Raw genomic sequence first — 20,798 nt, forward strand, 5'->3', positions numbered from 1 at the left:
ATAATTCAGAACATTTTACTTTCTAAAGATTTGTGCCCAATGGGTTTTCAAGATCACTTTGATTTAACACCACAGACAGGATTTTCCATTTCAGGGTAAAAGAAGGCTTGGGAAGTGCATCAGGGACAGCACGGCCAGCTAAATGCTATTGCTACAAGCTCAGAGAAGTACACTCAGTTCAAACTGCATGGTACTTTTTCCCTTCCCCTTTCCTCCCCTCTCTGCCTTGAAGAAATCCAATGCTACCAGCACCAACTTATTAATAATCAGCTAACCTAACAAGGAAAAGATGACGTCCAGGACAAGAAAAATAGTTTTTTTTCTATTTACGTCTCTGACCTTTGGAGAGTTAAAGGGAAAAAAAGGTTATGCATCTCTTTATATAAAGATTTTCACACAAAGATAACATGCTTACCACTCCACCTCTACTACCTATTATTAGTAAAACATGACCTCAGTTGTGCCATTCAAAGCAAAAAAAAACGTAAAAGAAAGCCATGCAGTTCCACATGAAGTGATTTCACAGCAGTCCTCAAATGATCACCTGCAGCTTTACGTAAGCCAATGAGCCAACTAGCAGGAGAAGCACCCAATGAAGAAAAAATTGTGGGCAACTGTGTCCACAGTATTCAAAGTGAATACTCACAGAAAGCTGTGCATATATTTATGAGCCAGCATTTGTATTCAGGCAAGCAAAGACGGGAATGCCACTCTCAAGAAAACATTTGAAAGGTCTGGACAGTGTATGGAAAAGGACGTGCACAGATTCCTTCCTGCTAAGTAGGGATTTACTCAGAAATGAAGGACAGAAAACATCCTATTGCCTTTAAGTATGAACACTGAAGTTAACATATTACTGTGCTTCACCCCTTAAAGAGAGTGCTGAGGGTTACACTAATTTGGGTTTTTCTGTGGGTAGTTTAACAGTTGCATTGTTCAGGATCGGATTGGAACACTCCTAAATAACAAAACCTAAAGAGACGGCAAGTGTTGCTGTTTTATAAAACTTAAACATCAGCCATATTTGGCAGACTGGTGAGGTAGGTTGGGAGATGCATAACTTGCAATAAAGTCACTCTCATAGGGTTTATTCCAGTTTAAGAGCTTTTGAAACTCACACTAAGAAAGCCTTTACTGCTCACAATTTGATATCTTGTGCCTACTGGGTCAAACTGGTTGTGTAGCTCTTCCCTTGTACTCTTTCCTAATTTTAAACTATTTTTCATTCCCATGCAGTAGGAGAAAAGGTAAGACCTGAAATGGTGATTACTGGTCCTAGCAGAGCATGAGTACGCACTCTCTACCATTTGGGATGGAAGAATCTTGCCTTTCTAGAAGGAATACCTGGATTTCCTAATGTAAGTCTAATGTCTGTTCCCTGAAATCATGCAGGTCTCACAGGGTGCACAAAGACAGCGACACGTTTTATAACTATTAACAATGCAGTAAAAAAGGTTCTTTGGAAAAGGCTTTAGCCTTGGCCAGGAGTCAAACTGTACACTACAGCCCCACATTAACCTCCTACTTCAGCTGTCATCTGCTGCTGGGCCTTCATTGTCAGGGATAAGCAACTGGGTGGGTTCAAACTTCAGCTCTGCAGCAACATCTTATTCCACAACAGTATCTTCCCAAGACAGCAGTCTGAAGAAGTCCCACCCCAAAGCACTGTGCTCCACTCTGACCAACATGTAGTATTCACTAAGGAGAAAAACTTCCTTTCCTGAGTACATGGACAAGGCCAACTGAAAGCTCTACATCAACTTCTCTGACAAGTTCATCCTCAGAGAAGAATCAAAGAGGCCAAAACTGAGCTTCTAGCCAAAGACACTTTTCACTATGAGTCCCACATAATTTCATCCTATTTCTGTCTTGTACAATCTATAAATAGCTCCAGACAATCACTAACATCTCCATGAACAGAACTAGATTTACTGCTCCCTTCAACCACATGTTGGGCCAGCAGGCACACAGCACACAAGTAGACAGGGACTATGTAACTGGACCAAATTCAAGTTCATTAACTTCTGCCATTAGCGCAGGTCCAGAGATTGTATACAAACTCTGTCCTGAAGCAAGAGGCCTTCCTGCTGACCAGTGTACCAGACCTGCTGTTCTAACAATGATCTGGGAAAAAGCACTGTGCAGACCAACAGTGTATTTGGGATGCTGGGATTTTCAAGCTACACTGCTTTATTATCACAAATTATGGTTGTCGCTGTCAGCGATACCATGCAACAATTTCTTTTTTTAACAGGTCTAAATAAATTTTGAATTAAAAAAAAATCTGAAGGACTTCAATGTTTAGATTCATTAATTTTAAAGTGAGAGATAAGGTAAAAAACCTTCTTATGAGAATATGTTAACAATCCTTATGTAAGGCATTTATTATGTGGCTGCATTACCATTTTATAGTCATACTAAGACTTAAGAAACTCCAACAAAACATAAAAAGGGACAGACTGGCTCAAAATCAGACTAGTAAAAAAATACTCAAAAATCTCAGTTCACTATGGGCCTAAACTCACATTGGACTATCAGAAATTCACATTGGACTATCAGGGTACCACCAGAATTCTCCCTCTTCGAGAGATGGGAATGGGCCTGGTCAGCAGCAACACACCAAGTATTGCCTTTTCTGGACCCTGAGACAGACCAGGGCTGATGACAATATCTAGTTTTTCTCTAACTAGCAAAGGGAACTTTACTAGTCTAATAAAAGAGTCCTTAGTGTTGCTGCTGGAATAAAGAGCATCTAGTCTAAGACTGAATTCAAGTTAAGAGTTTTTAACGGGGACTTGACAAACATTTAAAAAGTATTTTAAATGTCAGTTCAATTTATTTTTCCTACTTGACAGCCAAGTTTTATTAGAGTCTTCATAAATACTTTGTCTTCAGAAGGGAAAACACAGTCTGACTTTTTGTAAAAACTTAAAAGAGAGTATAGGAAAATAGTTGCTCTGTAAACTGTAGCACATCTGGAAAGGATGACAATGAGGTTTGAATATTAATTGTTTTGCCTTCTAAAACAAAATAAGAATCAGTATAGAATAAGCAATATGATTTATTGATCATTGCTACTCTCACATTATACCACCAAGACCATTGCAACGCCTCTTTGAAGGCATCTCCATGTACCTTCTCTCATGATTGCATTTAATACAGGCATACAGAGATGAAAAAATCAATCATAAAGCAGGCTTTCTGAAAAAGATGGAGTCCCCATTGTTAAGTATAACACTTCTATGTTATATTGCTCTTTTTATCTCACCCCTTCGTTTGACTGGACAGATTCCTGCTGCTTGAAAATGATCATGCTTACTCTGTAGTCAGAGAACAGAGGCTTTGCTTAGCATAAAGGTATTAAAGAACTTGTAAAGAACACTCAGTTTAACAGTTGCATTGTTCAGGATTGGACTGGAACATTCCTAAATAACAAAACCTAAAGAGATGGCAAGTGTTATAAACTTAATCATTAGAGGAAAGGGTGAAAAATTGCATATGAGTCTCTGTGTATACTCATTATAAAACCCCCACAACTCTCCATACTGTTTATATTTTGGGATTTAATCTGGGACACAGACAAGGTCATGTGCATTTCTGTGAACAGAAGGACATTGATGTTATTGTGTGTGTAGTTTCCAACTATTCCTCTTCTAAATAGCTAATACTTCCAAAGAGCTTTCCAAATGACATTGCATCCTATTCCATACTAAAGTTTGTATGCATACATGAACAATTAAATTTTTGAGTGTAATAAATATCAGTTCTACTCCTTCTATGAAAAGTGATGCATCAAGGTGAAGGGTTTAAAAACTGAAATTTAGTACATTATTAAATCAAACATAACTTGGAAGGGATTGAATATAAAATTTTAAAAAGAGAATAAAGGCTCAGCTAAAGATGTATCTTCCTGGTAATTATTCTGAAGATTACAATGATATTATTTTGCTTTGGGCTTTCTTATTTCTTCCTGTTCTTCCTGGCACTTCATTTTTTCTTCAACACCCAGATTCAACCCAACTCACTTTACCTGTGGCTGATTAGAGGCAATGGAAATTCAGAAGAAATCCAAGACAAAATAAAAGAATAAAAGCAGAAAAAATACTTTAAGCAACAGCTGGACATTAGTATTATGCTTAGTTTTTAAGGACTTTTATATAGAAATTACTTTTTAACTGCAATGTAAGCCATATTGCGTTCCATTTTTCAGTGCTGTCTGAAAAATTTATTTGCCAAAACACTGCAAAATAATAATGATGCATCAACTGCATTTTAAATTAGTAGAAAAGATGGGAAAGCATGCAGTGTAAGTTGTTGAAAACAGAATCTTGTGAACACACGACAACTTACTCTGCGTCATCAGACACAGCAGTTCTGGGGCCGAATCTACAAGACCAAATATAAAATTAGATTGTGGATAAATACATTAAGTAGCAATTGCAACTGGACCCATATAATTTGTACAACTGTCACTTCTACTAGTAAAGCTGACCAAAATAGAACCATACTGTTCAGGGATAATGTATTCATCAAACAAGACTTACCTGATCATCCTGAGGTCAAACTACATGAGAACACCACCCATCCCTCCTTAAACACATACTTATGCCCCACATTACAAAAACCTGCTGAAGTATACCTAAAATGTGTATAGAAAATGGTTCTTAAAAATAGACAATGTCTTAGCATTTACATTGTGCCATACATGCAATGAATGGAGACAAAACTTAACAGTTACATTCCACAGCAGTGCTTAGTACCACTATAACTGAAGCATGAAAGAGACAAAGACTGTAGTCAGAAAGTGAGTCACAGGATTTCCTTTTTCCTTTTGTAGGTCTTGTTTTTGTGTTTGGGGATTTCTTTGGTGGTTTTGTTTGCTTGTTTGAATTTTAGTTGTTTTTATTTATCTTATATCTTCGTCATTTGTTTTGTTGTTATTTTTGTTTGGGCGGGGGTTTTTTGTTTTTTTTTTCTTTTTTTTTTTGGTTGGTTGGTTGGCTGGCTGGTTGGTTGGTTTGGAGTTTTTATTGTTTTGCTTGCTTTTTGGTTGGTTTTGGTTTTCTTTCCTCAGGGTGGGGAGTATAGCTGAAAAAAGTTACCAGTAATACACAAACCAGCAGCATTCAGTACAATTGTAGTCTTGTTTAGAGCTATGCAAACCATATATATATATATGGAATTTATCATAAAAGAGCATCATGTGCAAAAGTCAATACTACAACATTAATCATGGGAGAAATAGAATAAGCATCTCTCAATAAGCAGAGTACATTTTAGCATCTCTTCTACGTAAACTTTTCTTGCAATTCAACATATATACGGTAATCAAACATTCCTTTCACTTAGCTTTCAATTAAATATTTTTTAAAAATCAAAATAAAATGCATTACACAACTATAATTCTTGTTTCTAAAATGCGTATTGCTGACACACAGTGTTGTAGTCTGGACTGAAAACACACCAGGCAATGCACAATCTGAACTCTGAAGTGTGCACACAGGGGTCTGCAAGCTGCGTGATTCACACCAGAAAGCTCACGTTTGCAGATGCTCATCCTTGGATGAAAGTGTTTCCATTTTGTTTTCCTCAGGAACCTCCTGAAGCTTAGATTTTTGACCAAGGTGGACTTCACTGTTGCCATCTTCAGCCACTTGGGCAGTACTAATAATGTCATCTTCTCCTGTAGGTGGGAGTCTGTCCTCCTGCCCTTGCTGCTGTTCTTGTGGTGGTTCTATTGCAGGTTTTCCAGAGCTATTAGTGTAGACTTGTGGACATTTCTCAGGCCTGAGTGAGCCAAAGGCAGCAGTATAAAGGGATGTATTAAGCAATATTTCAAAAATCACACATACATAACGAGAAGCATAAATTAACAAAAAAACGCCCCCTACAAACCCAAATAGCTGACACAGGACAAGCTAAGTGAGGCAGGAGCAAAACCCATAATTTTAGGAGTCAAATGCTTGTACCATTTTTTAAAGTCAGAAAATAAACTGTCCAGAACACCACTGAAAATTAAAGTATTAAGTCTTTTCAACACCAAGCCACTGTTGAATCTTATGGTAGATGACAGGTTTGTTTTCTCCTGGCTGAGATGAAAACCAGCATTTCATCCATGTCTGTACGTGCATATCCTTCTCCTCAAGTACTCTGAAGAGGCTGATGAGTAACAATCTTTCCACTCTTGCTTGCATGTGGCTCAACCACCCAATGATAACTCTGTTATCATTCATTCATCACAAGCTTCAACACTCACACAGCCTCAAACATCTGAACAAAGGTGCTTAGAAAGACATTGAGCATTATCAGGAAGAATCTCAGGATCTAAAGCTTTCCTCTTAGGAAGTCACTGGCACTAGTTAAGCCATAAACAATCATCTAACCTACTACATCCAGCATCTCCATTTCTAGCTGGAAACATTTGTAATGATTACCTCATATTTAACCAGAAACCTCTACAAATGTAATGCAAGTGTAATTGCTACACAGATCTGTTTCCACATGTTGTTAGAATTTTGCATCTGGTAGAGCTCCGGTCTGAGACTCCACATGAGTTTTCTAAAAGGGCCAGAAACCTTCAACTGCCTTCTACTGAGCAGGAAGAATTAGCACAGAACTGAGGACAAGCATGAAAATAACCACTACTGGGCCACCAGCAAAACATCTTGATAAAGAGATCTTGACAAACAGCCCACAGGTCTAGCTTACAGAGACAGAGAAAAACACAACTTTCTTACCTCGTGGTTTTCTTCTCAAGTTCTGTAGCTGTGCCCTGCTTATTGTGCTGTTTTGAAAATGGCATGGGAAGGAACTGCTTAGTACTGGGCCCAGGCTGTTTAAGAAAAGCTCCAGTTCTTCTGGCTAACATGTCATCTCTTTGAGGGTCTGGAAATTTTGTTTTGTTTTCTGTTCCATCACTCTGCAGCTGAGGGATTTCAAGCTGTTGTTGGCTCTTTTCTTGTGTGACAGTACTGCTCAGAGAGACAAGTGACACTGTTCCATGAAAATGCTCACTTGTACAGCAAGTGGCTGCTCAGGCAATGTGAGGTACTGTTACTCAAAACAAAACTGAGAACGATGGACAGCTAGAGAACAAGGCATCTTTAGCCACAGCACAAGGAGTAAGAGGAAACGATGCTGAACCCCACAGTTATGTAGGTGATTTGTTAGAAGTTGGGAATTGCATACAAATCTATGCAATCACTTATTCACTTGGGAGCTGGCATAAAAATCCAGACAAAGCACTATGGTTTGCAACAGAAATTCCCCCCCAAAACATGAAAGACTATTTTCATGCTGAACAGCAATTAACAACTGAAGTACTTAAATATTATTAAAGAAAACAGGCTGTTTTATATTCATAGGATACATTCTTGTAAGTAATTTTACAAAACAAAAGACATGCCATGATGATTGAGTAAAACACATCTTTAAAGCCCATGTGCAGAATGGGACAACACTGCTGACTGATCCAAGATAACACCACACACAAACCAGGCTCAGAGCGATCTGCTGCTGTTCTCTGACCTTTCTCCTTCCTGCAGAGTCTTCAAATCCTTTTCACGAGCTACAGCCTCCTCTTGCTGCTGCTGTGGCAGATAAGGAGCTACTGACAGGGGAGGACAATTTATGGGAATGGAGCTTGTGGTACGCCTTGAAAAAGTTCCCATCCTTCTAACCAACATATCATCTCTCTCAATATCTGGTAAATTCCTGTCACATTCTTCCTTGGCACTTTCTTGCCGTTTGCTCAAACTCCATGGGGTTTGTTCCTCAGAGATGACATCAGAAACTGGTACAGGAGACGGAGTTCTCCTGCAAGAGTCATCTGTACCTGACTTGACTCCTCCCTCACTAGTGATGAGAATGAGAGGAAGGGTGAGACAGACAAAATATTCTCAGGTCAAATGAAAGGTAAGAAAAGAAGTAATCTAACTCAGTCTGCAAATGTTTTATAAACACACAAACTTAGCTGAATGAATTGCTTGCTAAAAGCATTCATTAAAAGTTCTTGCTGCAGCCACAGACTAAGTGATCAAAGAAATGCCAAAGAAATATAAGATCTGTTAATATGTTAACAACCCAGACAGTTCTTCTCCAGATAAATGCCAGAAACAGAGAGCAGCAGTACACCATCTTCAAAAAGAAAGTAAATCCATTAGGTTTGAAAAAAACCTTTTTTGAAGATCAGTAAGGCCAGCAAACTGAATGACAAATTCCTAATGTGCTGAAAGCAAGCAGAGCAAAGCTGCTGGAATTGAAGCAGCAGAAAAAACCATGAATGATAGCTCAGCCTCTGAGATACCAGTGACTTCACTGCCCATCAGAAATTATAAGCAAGCATTGGCAAGACCTGTGTGCAGCATTTTGCGCCATTCTAAATGTGTTAAGATACTCTGAAGACATCAGATGTCTTCTGAATGAGGCCTGCACATAAACAGCTCTTGGCTTTATGCTGCAGTTCTTCCCATGCAGATCAGCATCTGGTGAGAACAAGTCTCATTTACAGCTCAGTAGCACTTCCTAAACTACACCAAATACCTGGACTCATTTTCTGGCTCAGATACTCCACTGCTGTATTCAGCCAGCCCAAGACTGACAGCAGTGTTTGAAGAAGAGCTTTCAACACCAGAGAGAGTTTCCACACCATCTTTCTTGCTTTCCTCTTCTGTTCCACTCTTGGATGAAGCTCTGCCAATTACAAGCTTGTCCCATTTCTGTTGATCAATCTCAGTTACTGGCCCAAAATGCACAAACTTCTGCTTGGGGCCACCAGCCTTTTTGTTTGCTCTGGTTTTGCGGACAGCAAAATCATCATGGGCTACTACTTTCACTGTGGTATCAGCTGGTGGCAGAGGGTTGCTGGAACATCTGAAATCTTCTTCACTGGTCATAATGAGGAATAAAAGAATGCCCCCAACATGAGACCCTCAGAATAAAACAAATGTTCCTAAGGTTTTGAAGGGGTTTTACTTTAAAGTTCAAGGACACAGGTATAAACAGCTGTGGCATACTGAGTCCCAAATGACATATGAAATGCAGATACTGCAGACCTGTGGGGAAAACTTGGGGAGTACATCCATGGAAGCACTTCCTAAGGGCAAGGAATGTAGCATACAGCCTGTTCCAAATTCAGTTCTTCACCCTAACAAAGCCACAGTTTCCTTATCTGCTCACGCACACCCAGACCCCACACTATATGTGACTGTATGGCACTAGGACACACTTTGGCACAAGGGAGTGACAGTGGCATGGGAGCACTAGCAAGGGCAATTCACTTACCATAAACAAAGCAGGCTGAATCCTGATTTTAATAAATCACCTCATAAGTAACAGAGAGATTACTAGTACCTTCAGGATGAAAGATTGATTGTGTTTTGATTTATTTGAGCTAAAATTATGTACAATAACCACACTGTTAGAAGAATGCCAGAACAGACAGCCATCTTTGATTGCAAAATGGCATGCACCTAAACAGGAAGGCTAGGGGTTGTTATCCTTCCCTACTGGAGTCACAAATCATCTGCCTAGGTTATAGACCATCTCCACAGGGAAACAGCTTAGAATAGCTGCTTTGTAGCTCCCTTTGTAGGGGTTCTGTTAACAACAAGAGCATACAAAGACCATATAGTGAGGCTCCTGAAAGCCCTGCTGCAATGAGAAACAGTGGTGGTGTATTCGCACAGCACTGGAGCACAATGTTGTGCTGATGTATCAGCTCAGGTCTCAAAATAGCACAGAGACGTTAACGTGAAGATACTGATCCTCAGGTAATAGTCCCAAGGTATAAAACACCCCAAGACCTGAAGACAGCTTGGTAAGGAGCAATGTAGCTGCTAGTGTATTAATGGTACCAGTTGGAAATTTGTACTGTTCAACTTCAAGCAGCTTCAAAGCAAATTCAGCCAGTGAGAGACAGACCTTCCTGATATTGAGTATCTACAAGAAAAGTGACTGTGAAACTACTATAGTGCTCTAAATGATGGACACGCTTTCGTTTCATGACATATAGCATATCTGTACAGATTTTTGGACTCCTCCTGAAAACGGAAATAGGGAAGGACTGGTTGTCAACAAGGCATTCTTCAAGTTTAAAGTCACAAGCACACACTGCAGGTTGTGGCAAACTAAACATGCTTCCCAGCCTGCCAATCCTGCCCACAAGCAGAAACCATACCTGGGCTCCCCTGACAGTTTCAATCTTTTCCAGGTCTCCAGATCTGCTTTTGTTATAGAGGCATTAGCAAAAAGCACATCATCTTGTAGCTGAGGAAGGAGGCTTTGAGATTGCATCAATTTCCATTTTGCCAAATCATCTCTCTCATTATCAAGCTCTTTCACCTGCTGTTCCTCCTCTGACTCAGTCTTCTCATTTTGTAGGAGTGGGTTCTCTTTGCTTGTAACTGTTTGCCTTACTGATGTCACGTGCACCCGTCTTCTTCTAATTTAATGCATGTTCCAGTTCAGCAAGGAAAGATATTTTGAGGAAGCAATAATAAATCAATGCCAAAAGAAGAGATTCAGAGCTCAAGAAGATAAAAGTGAATTTATAATATTAGTTTCACATTAATTTTAGGAAATAAACATAGAATGAATCATTTGAAGTTCAAACCTCTCAGCTATGCTACCCCACTCATGCACTACTGAGACAACTTCTTCACATGAACTTCTATTCCCAGCTCAAGTAAGAAAAATCTTTGTTATTACTGAATTAAGCATTTCTGCAATAAGCTTTCTCTTAAATAGTTACAAATATCTTATTTGAATATTATTCACACAGCAAATTCAGGTTTTGCTCTCAAACACACTACTCAATTTCTTTGATCTTAAGAGTCATGTCAATAGCATTGGACAATTAAAATTTGGTTAGGTGCTCCTCAGATGTCCTGTCAAACTAGTCATTAGAAAATGTTAATATAATCAAATTACCAGCAACTGAATGACACATTTGACATTTGAAAATTGAAAAGAGCTCTTAAATATTAGAAGAAGTTTTCAGAACTTATCAGTTATTACAGTCAGGGTTCCCTGTAATGTTTATATAATGGTTTTATCTAGAATCACATCTGTTTGCCCAAATAAAATAGTTTCCTGAAAAAGATCTCTACCCAGCAAATATTTGTGTTCAGCAACTTCTTAAAGGTCTGTATCACTGAGGTGAAGAAAGAAGAGACTTTCTAGGCTGAAGCCTTTCAACCCCTGATCCATTTCCCAAACCAATGCTGCATAACACACATTAGAACCAGGTGCAACATAATTCAGTGCAGTGTAGCAGGCATATATATTCAGTGCCTTCACTAAAGGCTCATCTGGTCTGTGTTTCATGCAGGGTATTAATAGAGCATGAGATGAAAGAAATGCATCAAAAAACATGCACTGAAAGTGATCTGAAAAAGTGCTGAGATGCAAAACATATTTTCTAAGTTTATTCTCCACTACTCACGCTCATGACCTATCTCATGAGCTTAGATAACAAAATCTTATTTACACTCCCAACCAATTAACATTTCTCCTCATACTGTAACAAAAATTGTTTGGTTCACTTTATGATAAGCTTTAGCATTTACTTTAACCTGTAGGGTATTTTTTGTAGCCAAGACAGCTTTAGGCATATACAGCAATACAGCATGGTGAAATTAAGCATCATAATTGAAAGAATAAGACCATGAATGCACACCTTGCATGTTCCTTTTTTTCCATCTGCAACGGCTTTTTAACATCTTCTGGTTTACCTTTCTCTTTACTTGTATAGGGTCCAATTAAAAAGGAGTTAAATGGAACTATGTGCTTGGGTTGATTCATTCTGGCTCTCCGGGTGGCAAAGTCATCCTTTTCTAAATCAGGAACTCTGCTGGCTGCTTCATCTTCTGAACCAGAATCCTTTCCTTGATAATGTGTCATGAAGGGGTTGTCCTTGCGAAGGATGATGTCTGGGGTGCTTCCACTGTCTTCACATATTGGCTTTTTACTGATACAGAGCAAAAGTAAATAAAGCTCTTGATGCACCAGAGGAGGAGAGGGCAGTGCAGCATCACATCCAGGCCAAAAAAACAGCACAGGTAATCAAATATGCTCCAAGCTGCTGTTAGATTGGACAAAGCCTAGCTAGAAATAAAACTTATCATATAAAGTAGAAAATCCACAAAGACTGTACATAAAAAAAGTCAGCATGTTGGACCTTATTTTAGCTATAGCTGGAAGAACCAGTAAGAACAAATTTTAGCATACAAGATGCAGTGAATGTATTACCATAACTGGCAGTATTAAACTTCTTGAGCACTTCAAACAAAGGAAGAAATGTGATGCAAATATCAGATCCCTGGCACATGCCGTTGAGTCTTAAAATGTCAGATATTTTGCATTTTTCTTAATAGGTCCATTAAAAAAAAACAAAACCAAAAACCCATCTGAGTAATCATGGAGGCTGACTACCCTAGTATTCTTAATTGCTTTCTTCTCGCATGCACCTTGATTGATTCTCTTCCTAATTAACATTTCCTTTCCCACAGAATAAGCCCTCTGTGCCAGCTGACATACAGTAGCTGCAATGATAGCACACCAGTGATATTGGCATGCCAGAAAATATTGCCACCTGCCTTCATCAGAAACACAACTGCTATCAACACAGCCTTGCTGTTACTGAAGATTATGACAGTAAAGACACTTGACAGCTGGTACCCATAAAGATTAAGCTTATTTTAACTTGTAAGGGTCAGTACTCTTAGGCAAACTGAAAAGACAGATGGCAGGAGCTAGGCAACTCTCACATTTAAAAATATAATTGTTCATATTGATATTTTAGGAAGTTGGGCAGCAAGAACTGTTCCATGCAGTACTTTTGTAGGCATTTGCTCTGTCATGTAGCACACCTTGCTATACAAAGTGAAATAGAGGGGATCACAAAGGATTAAACAGACTGGCATTAAGAAAGCAAATCTAAATAGCTCAGGGATTGCTCTGAGTCTCTCTACTATCTTGAATGTAAAGATTGCTTTTTAAAAGCATTTAAAACATTTTAAAACCCTGCAAGCCCACTACATGTACCACTTATTTTACATACTCAGCTGCCCTTTGAAAGTACTGCTCCAAAAAGTTGCTGGAGAAAATTATGGGGAAGCCATAAACCATCCCTGGCAGAGCAGCCTGGCTCAGGCTCAGAGGACACACTAAACTGTCTGCCTTTGCCTTCTTATCCTGCAAAACACAGGATCCCCTGTTAGTGATGTGGAGAGTATGGTCTCAAATTAGCTAAAGGCAAATTTTTCCTTAGATCTCTCTGAAGGATCAAAATTTCACTTAGGGCAACAGAACAACAGTGGCCAGTAGCATTCCAAATGGGAACTGCTGTCCCTTTTCCTCATGAATATTTGTGCTCACAACAGCTTCAGAAACAGCTGGCTCACCAAGCAATTACTGATTAAGAACTGCTGGATTTTTCAGTCTCATGCCCACCAACAGTAGCAAAGCTTGAGAGCATCAAATGTAGCATTTCTGAGAGTAGTGTTTTTGGCAACAAAGAAATACTGAGTTATAGTACTCAAAAGTGCAACTATGAGTCATTGCAATACAAAACTTATGGCTTTTAGTATGTAATGAGATTTCAGTAATCACTTTCTAGGTTGAGAATATTTTCCATTCATTTACAATTTTTTTTTCATGGAATCAAAGACTAGCTGTGACATTTTGGGGTCTCCTGAAACAGTTTATGATGGTCTCAAAAGTATTTTTTTAAGGTCAGTTTACCATGGTATAGATAACAAATACTAAATAATAGATTTAGCTGCAAATTGCTCTTGCACACCCAGCCCCAGCTGTTGCAGAAACAGTAAATGGGTAAATGCTGGTACAGTAGGTGTTTCCAAACTTGCAGGCATTTGCACACCTGAAGCAAGGTCTCATACAGGCTTATGGATCCTTATATTGCATTTCAGAACAATGGAAGGATTTTGGATCCCTATGCTCTGTCAAGGTAAGAGTCCATGTTATTTTTCAATGAACATATCATAAAAGCTTGCTCACATTTCTCTCTTAAATTCTCCTCTCCAGCATATTTTTAAACACACAATTATTTTCTTTTCAGGGTATCTCCATAAATGTGATCCCTACCTTTCATATACAATACAGTAATCAAGAGACAGATGTGCAGGCAATAAGCAAGGAAGATCACATATCAATAAAACAACATGCAACAGAGACAATTCACTCTTTTGGGAAGGGGAATTACTTTTTGGCATGCATTTGTATAGTATCTAATTCAGCTAACTAAAGGAGCTCTTTCCTAGAACATGCTACAGCAATGGAGACAGGCACTTAGACTTCAAGCAAAAAATAATTTACATACAAGTTCAAATCTTTCCTGTTCAGGACTCAGAAAAGTCCCCTACTGAGTTTAAGCTTTAGGAACAATTAGATGCCTTGTAGAACTCAAAAGTCACAGTAGGTGTCCTCCAGAGGTCATTAAGTTGAGAGGAAACAGCCTGCAAACAACTCAAAGGAACTAAAATAAAACTGACAACCTCAGGTGAAAAAACAAGAGAGAGGCCGGTATCAGAGAAAGATGAGGGAGTAAGAAGGGTGAAAGAAAAAAAATCAGAATACAGAAACAAGAGAGTCTGAGAATTGCTGAATGCCATTAGTGCATGGAAAATTGAACTTGATGCCAAGAGAGATAAAATAGAGATATTCAGAGAAGACATTAAGAAATATGGTTAAATGTACCCTAAAGTGTCACTACTAAATTCTTCCTTTCTTCTCATCCACTATTCTTCCACTTTCGCATACAAAGAATTTTCCTTACGGACTTCTGTCCTCTGTGCCTTTTCTGCTGTTTCTTCCTACAATCCCCAGAAGCAAGCTCTTACTTTGCTACAGTGATGCTTGGGTTACAATGCTCTGCTCTTTGACCCTTAGCTGGAAGAGAAAACTGTCATCTCCTCCTCCTTCCAGCTGCCAAATTCCACAAGTCGTTTCCACTGAGAGCAAGGAAGAAAATTACTTGTTATTTCTCCTCCCTTCTCCATAAGGGCTGTAAGGACAACAGATTGTCCAAGGAGAGAACCACACATTTGTTCACACATCTTTCTCCTTTGTGGACATCAAAACAGATCAAGCACAGAGTTGGAAAAGGGTCTCTCAACATGGTGAGCATCCTCCAAATGCAAACAGAGCTATTTGTTATGCACTGCACTGCTAAACACAAGCAATGACTGCATTTTACTACATATTACCACATTACTACCATTAATACTACAGCCTTGGACTCGGAATAGATTAAGCTAATGCCCCTCTGGTTTATGGACTCCCAATAGACTAGCACACTGAGTGAGAATGAAGAACTCATTTATGCCAGACAGCCCCTCATTATTGGTGCTGGGCTTTATCAAAAGTAATACCCCACAGCCAGACATAAACACTGATTCAGTACAGCTCAACAACAGTGAAGTAGACCTGAGAAGGGGACATGTGACAGCACATATTCTGTGACTATTTCATCTGCATATGGCACATCTGTATGTGGCTGCACACCAGTTTCACTGCACCTATGAATAAACTGCACCACAAGCAAGCTGCATTTCTTCCTAATACATTTCAAAGCCCAGACTGTAGACCAGCAACTGATAAACGGCTCACTGGTAGGATTTCACCCCACAATCCAAACCAAAATGTTTTGGACAGGAGGACATTTGGATGCTTACCCTTTAGCCAAGCCATTTTGATTGTTTATAAGTGCCTTATCTTCTGACATGTTAGCTAAAACTCTACTTTGCAGGTCATCCCCATGAATAGAAGAGATTGAGATGATGGAAAGGCATGGGCTGTGAACCTAGCCATCATTCAGCTCTCAAGTTAAAGAATAGGAAATATCCAAACTGAACAACATCCAAAAAAAAAATAACATAGGTAATTAGTGAATAACTACATATATTATATACTAAAGTCAGGCAAATTATGTCTGCTGAACATATTTAAACTGGTACATGTGTTAATAAGCACAGTGCTTTTATAGTTCCTGCCATTAAAAATAAATGCATCATTTACTAACATAGCTAAAAATATCAGCCACCTAAAAAGTGTGGTTCAGTAAACAAAACCATCCTACCAGCAACAAGCAAGGTAAATTTCTGAAACTTTTAGCTAAACTCGGCATTTAATATAGATTTCTATATATTTGTATTAAATAGAAGGAAGCATTAAGTGGAAGGTGACAAGTAGTCTGTAGTAGTTCTCCTGGAGCCTGTTTACATTATGTTGTAAGACAATACAATTTCTCAACATAAATGCAGTTAGCATCATACAACTCTGCAATTCACACTGCCACATGACAAGCTTTTTCAAACCAAGACCTTCACTAGCAATTGTGAGTGCTTAGCAGACTGGATTTTTGTTAGGAGAAGCGAAATCACAGCGGATCAAGGAAGCCCACACTTCAGGCAATCCTACAGTAGTGAAGCATGCAGGATTTCCCACACTGCTGGGCTAACCTGCTGTAGCGCTGGGCTGCTGACATGACCTTAATGCCAGCTTGTTCCAGTCTTCTTAACTTTCTGATCTCTTCCACATCTTTCCCCTTGGGTGCTGATGTTTCCTTTGCACTACATGAAGGAGACTGGTCTGTGGAGTTTTCTTCACTTTGATTCACACCTAATTGATTTTTAAGGGAGCTTGCTTCAGGAGCCATGGAGCCCACTTTCTCCTTTTCACACAGTCCTGATGTTTCATTCAGTTCTTCTTCTATGGTTTCAGGGTGGGGTTTGCTATTAATTATACAAGGTAGTTTAATGTGGGCTGTGCTTAAAACATACACACTTACAAGCACATTTTGCTGAAGTCAAGATGCCAAAGGATGAATTCTGATGAATAATCAGGGAAGATAATTATGCTCTTTAAAGGAAGTTGTTTCTTAGTCCAAATCAAAAGTGAAGTATTAGTTGACAAAACCAACATGCAGTGTCACAGCTATATAAACCATACTGGTGTATTAAATACAACATACAAATACATTTATTTTACAAAAAAACCACAGCAAAAATATTATATATTTTGATTAAACATATAAAACATTACTTTTAATTGTCATTTGTCAGTAATTGTCTTGAGAACTGAAACAGATTGTCCAGAACAACTTTTTCCAGCCTTGGGTTTGAGCCAAACATCCACATTACTTGCATTAAAGAGTATCTTGTCAAACAGAATCTATACATTGCATTGTATGGTAAATAATGACATTGCAACAATGATTTTCCACTTCTTGCTTTTCTAAACCATTTGCTAAACACTACTTATTAGTACCACACCAGCAAGAGATTTATTACAGCATCATACACCTTGTGGAAGGAATGGAAACTGGGCAAGTGTTAGAGCGCCATCCATCAGTGAGGAGAGGAGGATGTGGACAGGCCAGCCTTACCTGAAGGGTCTGTCTCCCAGCGGGGACGTCGCCGTGCTCCAGCTCTTCCGGTACTCCTCCCGTTCAGCTTTCTTCTTCCGAAGCGGAGCAGGTACATAGAAAGTCTGATTACTCTTGTTTGGGAGGTACTGGTTAAAAGGCACAGCTGATTTAGGTTCACCATGTGAGGTCCGCCTCGCCAACATATCATCTTTTTTCACATCTGGCATCTTTCTGTGTGGCAGGTCAGTTTCTGAGTCACTTCCTCTCCCTAGTGAGGGAAGAGAAAAAAATTTCCTTTTTATTTTCACTTTCATCCAGTTTTTTGGGTTATTTTTAAACTATAAATCAGAGAAGGCACCACCAAAAAATTATATTTCGCCACTGTTACTTGCATTTGTATTTTAAAATCAGTCACTGAAGGTAGTAGCCACAACATCTGCACAGACAGTGAACTTTTTTCTATCATTCCCTGAAAAATTCATCTTCAACCACAGGCCACATCAAAAAACCTGAGGTTAAAACTAAGCCAGACTTGTCAATCAGGTAGGGCAGAAGTTAGCCTAAAGCCCAGATGACTCCTAGTTGTACATGAGGGCATGTCTGATCTGATTCACAGTCTTGAACCTAGACTAATAAGTGCCTAACTCAAGCAAAAGCAAAAAAGAAAAAGATTCCATGTTGTATAGCTACAGAATGGCAGAAATATGTGGATGTTTCTACACACACATTAACACAGCAATTTGAACACAGACAGCATCAGCTTCAGTCAAGACCTGAGAGCAGCAGCTGCTGCTGTGAACCAGAAGGCTCAATGGTCTTTCTCCAGTCTCACTGGTTGCCTAGTCAATCAGTCTAGCACACTGCAGAATAGACAGAGACTTGATACCCAGATGGAAAGGTGCAAGGGCAGAGGGAAGTGATCTCAGGATTTAGAGGTTAGATCAGTACAGTGAAGAAAAACTGGCAGAGAAAAAAAATGAGAGTTTGAGAGAATAAGATACAAGGTCAGCAGAGCTGGGTGACCACTTGATATTGTTCAAATGAACTAAACTTCCTGATATTTACAACGCATTTAGAACACTGAAACTTAGGCAAGTTTCTGATTTGAAATTCCCAAATTGTAGGAGAGACGCCCTAAAGAGCATTAGCAGTGTGGAACTTCCCATTTTGGAAGCTTAGATTCCCTGCATCGTCACAGCCTTTTAAAATATTTCACAAAGAAGTTATGTAAATAGTTTTCTCCCAGCAGTATAACCTTATCATGGGCCCTGATTTGAAGAGTGAAATGGAATGTGTTCAGCTATTTGTCCCATCAGCATTTGCATGTTCTCCAAGCTCTGGAGAGTTGGATGTCTCTGGTTCTTGCCCCCTTTGCAGCACTTGCAACTGCAATTAGCTGTTCCCCCTTTTAGGGTGAAGAGAAGCCACTTAGGTTGTGTCCTCTTGTTAATTCAAAACATTAGTAATTAATAGCTAATTCACTGTGCTACATACTGAACAAGTGAAAACAATGAAGTCACAAAAATCACAAGTAGTTTGCGTATAATTCAAAGTGGGGGAAGAAAAAAGAGGTCTAAATATGCTAGGAATGTTATTTGCAAAGAGCTTTTGCAGTAGATTGAGTTTTTCATGATTTTCTTGGAGAGAGACAAAGAAGAGTGAAAAGGAACAGTAGGAAAAGATGACAATGGAAATATGAATGTTAGACATCACAATACATTTTTTGTCAGTAATCTTTCACTTGAACAATTTTTATTAAGAACTTTGACAACTAACACCACAATTGGTACCCTGAATCTATGTCTAAACAAAAAAGTGGAGATACCATCACAGAATCATGGGTGTCTGAGGACAGTTGGGGTTGGAAGGGCTATAGTGTCATTAGACAAAGCAGGGCACAGAGTAAGTAAAAGATAAGAAAAAGATCCCTTACTGCTATTTGCTATTCTGATTGCTTTTGACTTTGCTCTGGTGTCTATTTTTGTAACACATCAAAACCAGTCTTGAACTGGCAGACAGAAAGGATGAAATAGATAACCACAGTAGCAGAGGAATTAGAACACATTCCTCTTGTTACTGATGTGCCTACCAGCATCCCCAAGCTAAGTACTTCAAAGAAAAACAGCTTCTTTAATTATTCATATCTTACTCATGAAATTATTTTCAGCTCAAATTTGCAAAAAGAGTACTTGAAGCCAAAGTACTAAATGGAAGATGCAGCTGTGCTCTACATTTAAAACCTAAAGTTTGTTGTTTTGCTTTTTCAAGTAGATGCAGCAGCAGTTTCCACAACTAGTAACAAGCAATTATACACTATAGACATGCAAAGATCCTTCTTAAAAGGATCCAGACACAACTGCTGGCCAAGCAGAGCATTTTATTAACTGGCAACTCTAAAGGCAGTTCAGTCTGTGATTCTACTGTGTTGTTTTAAATAACTGTTCTACTCTACCACTGGTCTTGTTTTTTTGCTAAGGGACAAGCTCTCCATGGGGCACCAGAGCAGTTCCTCAACAATGAAACTAATCACAGATGGCATTTGTGAAGGTAGTATTACATACTGCTTCTACCTAAACTAATCACCTTAGCATCACTTAAGTCATGTCTATTCAGGCTTTTATTTCTTCTAAGAGTGGAAGAAATCGTAGTTCTAGTTCACAACAATATTATATGGTTTATAAAGCTCCTATTTGAATGGAGAAAGAAGTAATGAAAGCAAAATGTTTTCCTCCATCCAACTTTGCATATAGAATAAGAGAATTGTTTAGGTTGGAAAAGACCTCTAAGATCATCGAGTCCAATATACTGTTTCTATCAAAAACTACTAACAGCTGAGTAAAACACTGGCCTGCTGGGACCACAGGAAGAGGTTCAACATAAAGGAGGTCAGCCAAGTTACACCTCACCTGCAACTGCTGTAGGAGACAGCTGTGAAATTATGGCAGTAGTAAGCAGGGAAAATAGGACAAACTAGAAAGTGTTGGCTGGACAAGTCGTACATGCGGACACAGCATCCGCACGCACCCTGGTTAAAGACTAATTTTTCAGAACAAGATTTGTGGGCTTTCATCTTGTTATTGTTTGTTACAGACTCAGGATTGTGACAAGATAGAATGTCTTAGCAAACAATCTGTGGCAAACAATCACAAAACCTTTCTAACATCTGATAATCTGACAGAAGTTGACAGGAATCATCTACAGGACATATGTAACTGGCTGTCCAGCAGCTCCAAGAGCACAGACACTGGACATCCCTTGAGCACCCAGGGTCTAATTTTTGATTAGGACGTGTGAGGTGTTCCTATTTGCCAACACCATGCTTGTCTCATTTGAGAAGGCAGAAAAGCCTTTTATATATTTATATATATATATATTATATATTTTATAACATGGAGTCTGTGCTCTGCTC

At 39.0% G+C, this 20,798-nt stretch overlaps 1 protein-coding gene across 4 annotated transcripts in view; it reads right to left on the reverse strand.

The window, feature by feature from the left end:
- The window catches only part of LIMCH1 (LIM and calponin homology domains 1), a 175,385-nt gene that overhangs the window by 40,587 nt on the left and 114,000 nt on the right, over positions 1 to 20,798 (reverse strand). For 3 of the 4 annotated variants that reach the window (XM_063157366.1, XM_063157364.1, XM_063157367.1), the window contains 9 exons: positions 17,408 to 17,657; positions 16,482 to 16,754; positions 11,678 to 11,968; positions 10,178 to 10,441; positions 8,542 to 8,886; positions 7,528 to 7,854; positions 6,738 to 6,971; positions 5,542 to 5,787; positions 4,351 to 4,386 (listed from right to left, as the gene is read on the reverse strand). In XM_063157366.1, the coding sequence (XP_063013436.1) occupies positions 4,351 to 4,386; positions 5,542 to 5,787; positions 6,738 to 6,971; positions 7,528 to 7,854; positions 8,542 to 8,886; positions 10,178 to 10,441; positions 11,678 to 11,968; positions 16,482 to 16,754; positions 17,408 to 17,657 (2,266 nt within the window). The remainder of the gene's footprint in view (positions 1 to 4,350; positions 4,387 to 5,541; positions 5,788 to 6,737; positions 6,972 to 7,527; positions 7,855 to 8,541; positions 8,887 to 10,177; positions 10,442 to 11,677; positions 11,969 to 16,481; positions 16,755 to 17,407; positions 17,658 to 20,798) is intronic. The other variant, XM_063157368.1, reaches the window with a different exon arrangement.

The sequence above is a fragment of the Melospiza melodia genome, chromosome 5 (assembly GCF_035770615.1).
Source record: "Melospiza melodia melodia isolate bMelMel2 chromosome 5, bMelMel2.pri, whole genome shotgun sequence".
Taxonomy (NCBI): domain Eukaryota; kingdom Metazoa; phylum Chordata; class Aves; order Passeriformes; family Passerellidae; genus Melospiza; species Melospiza melodia.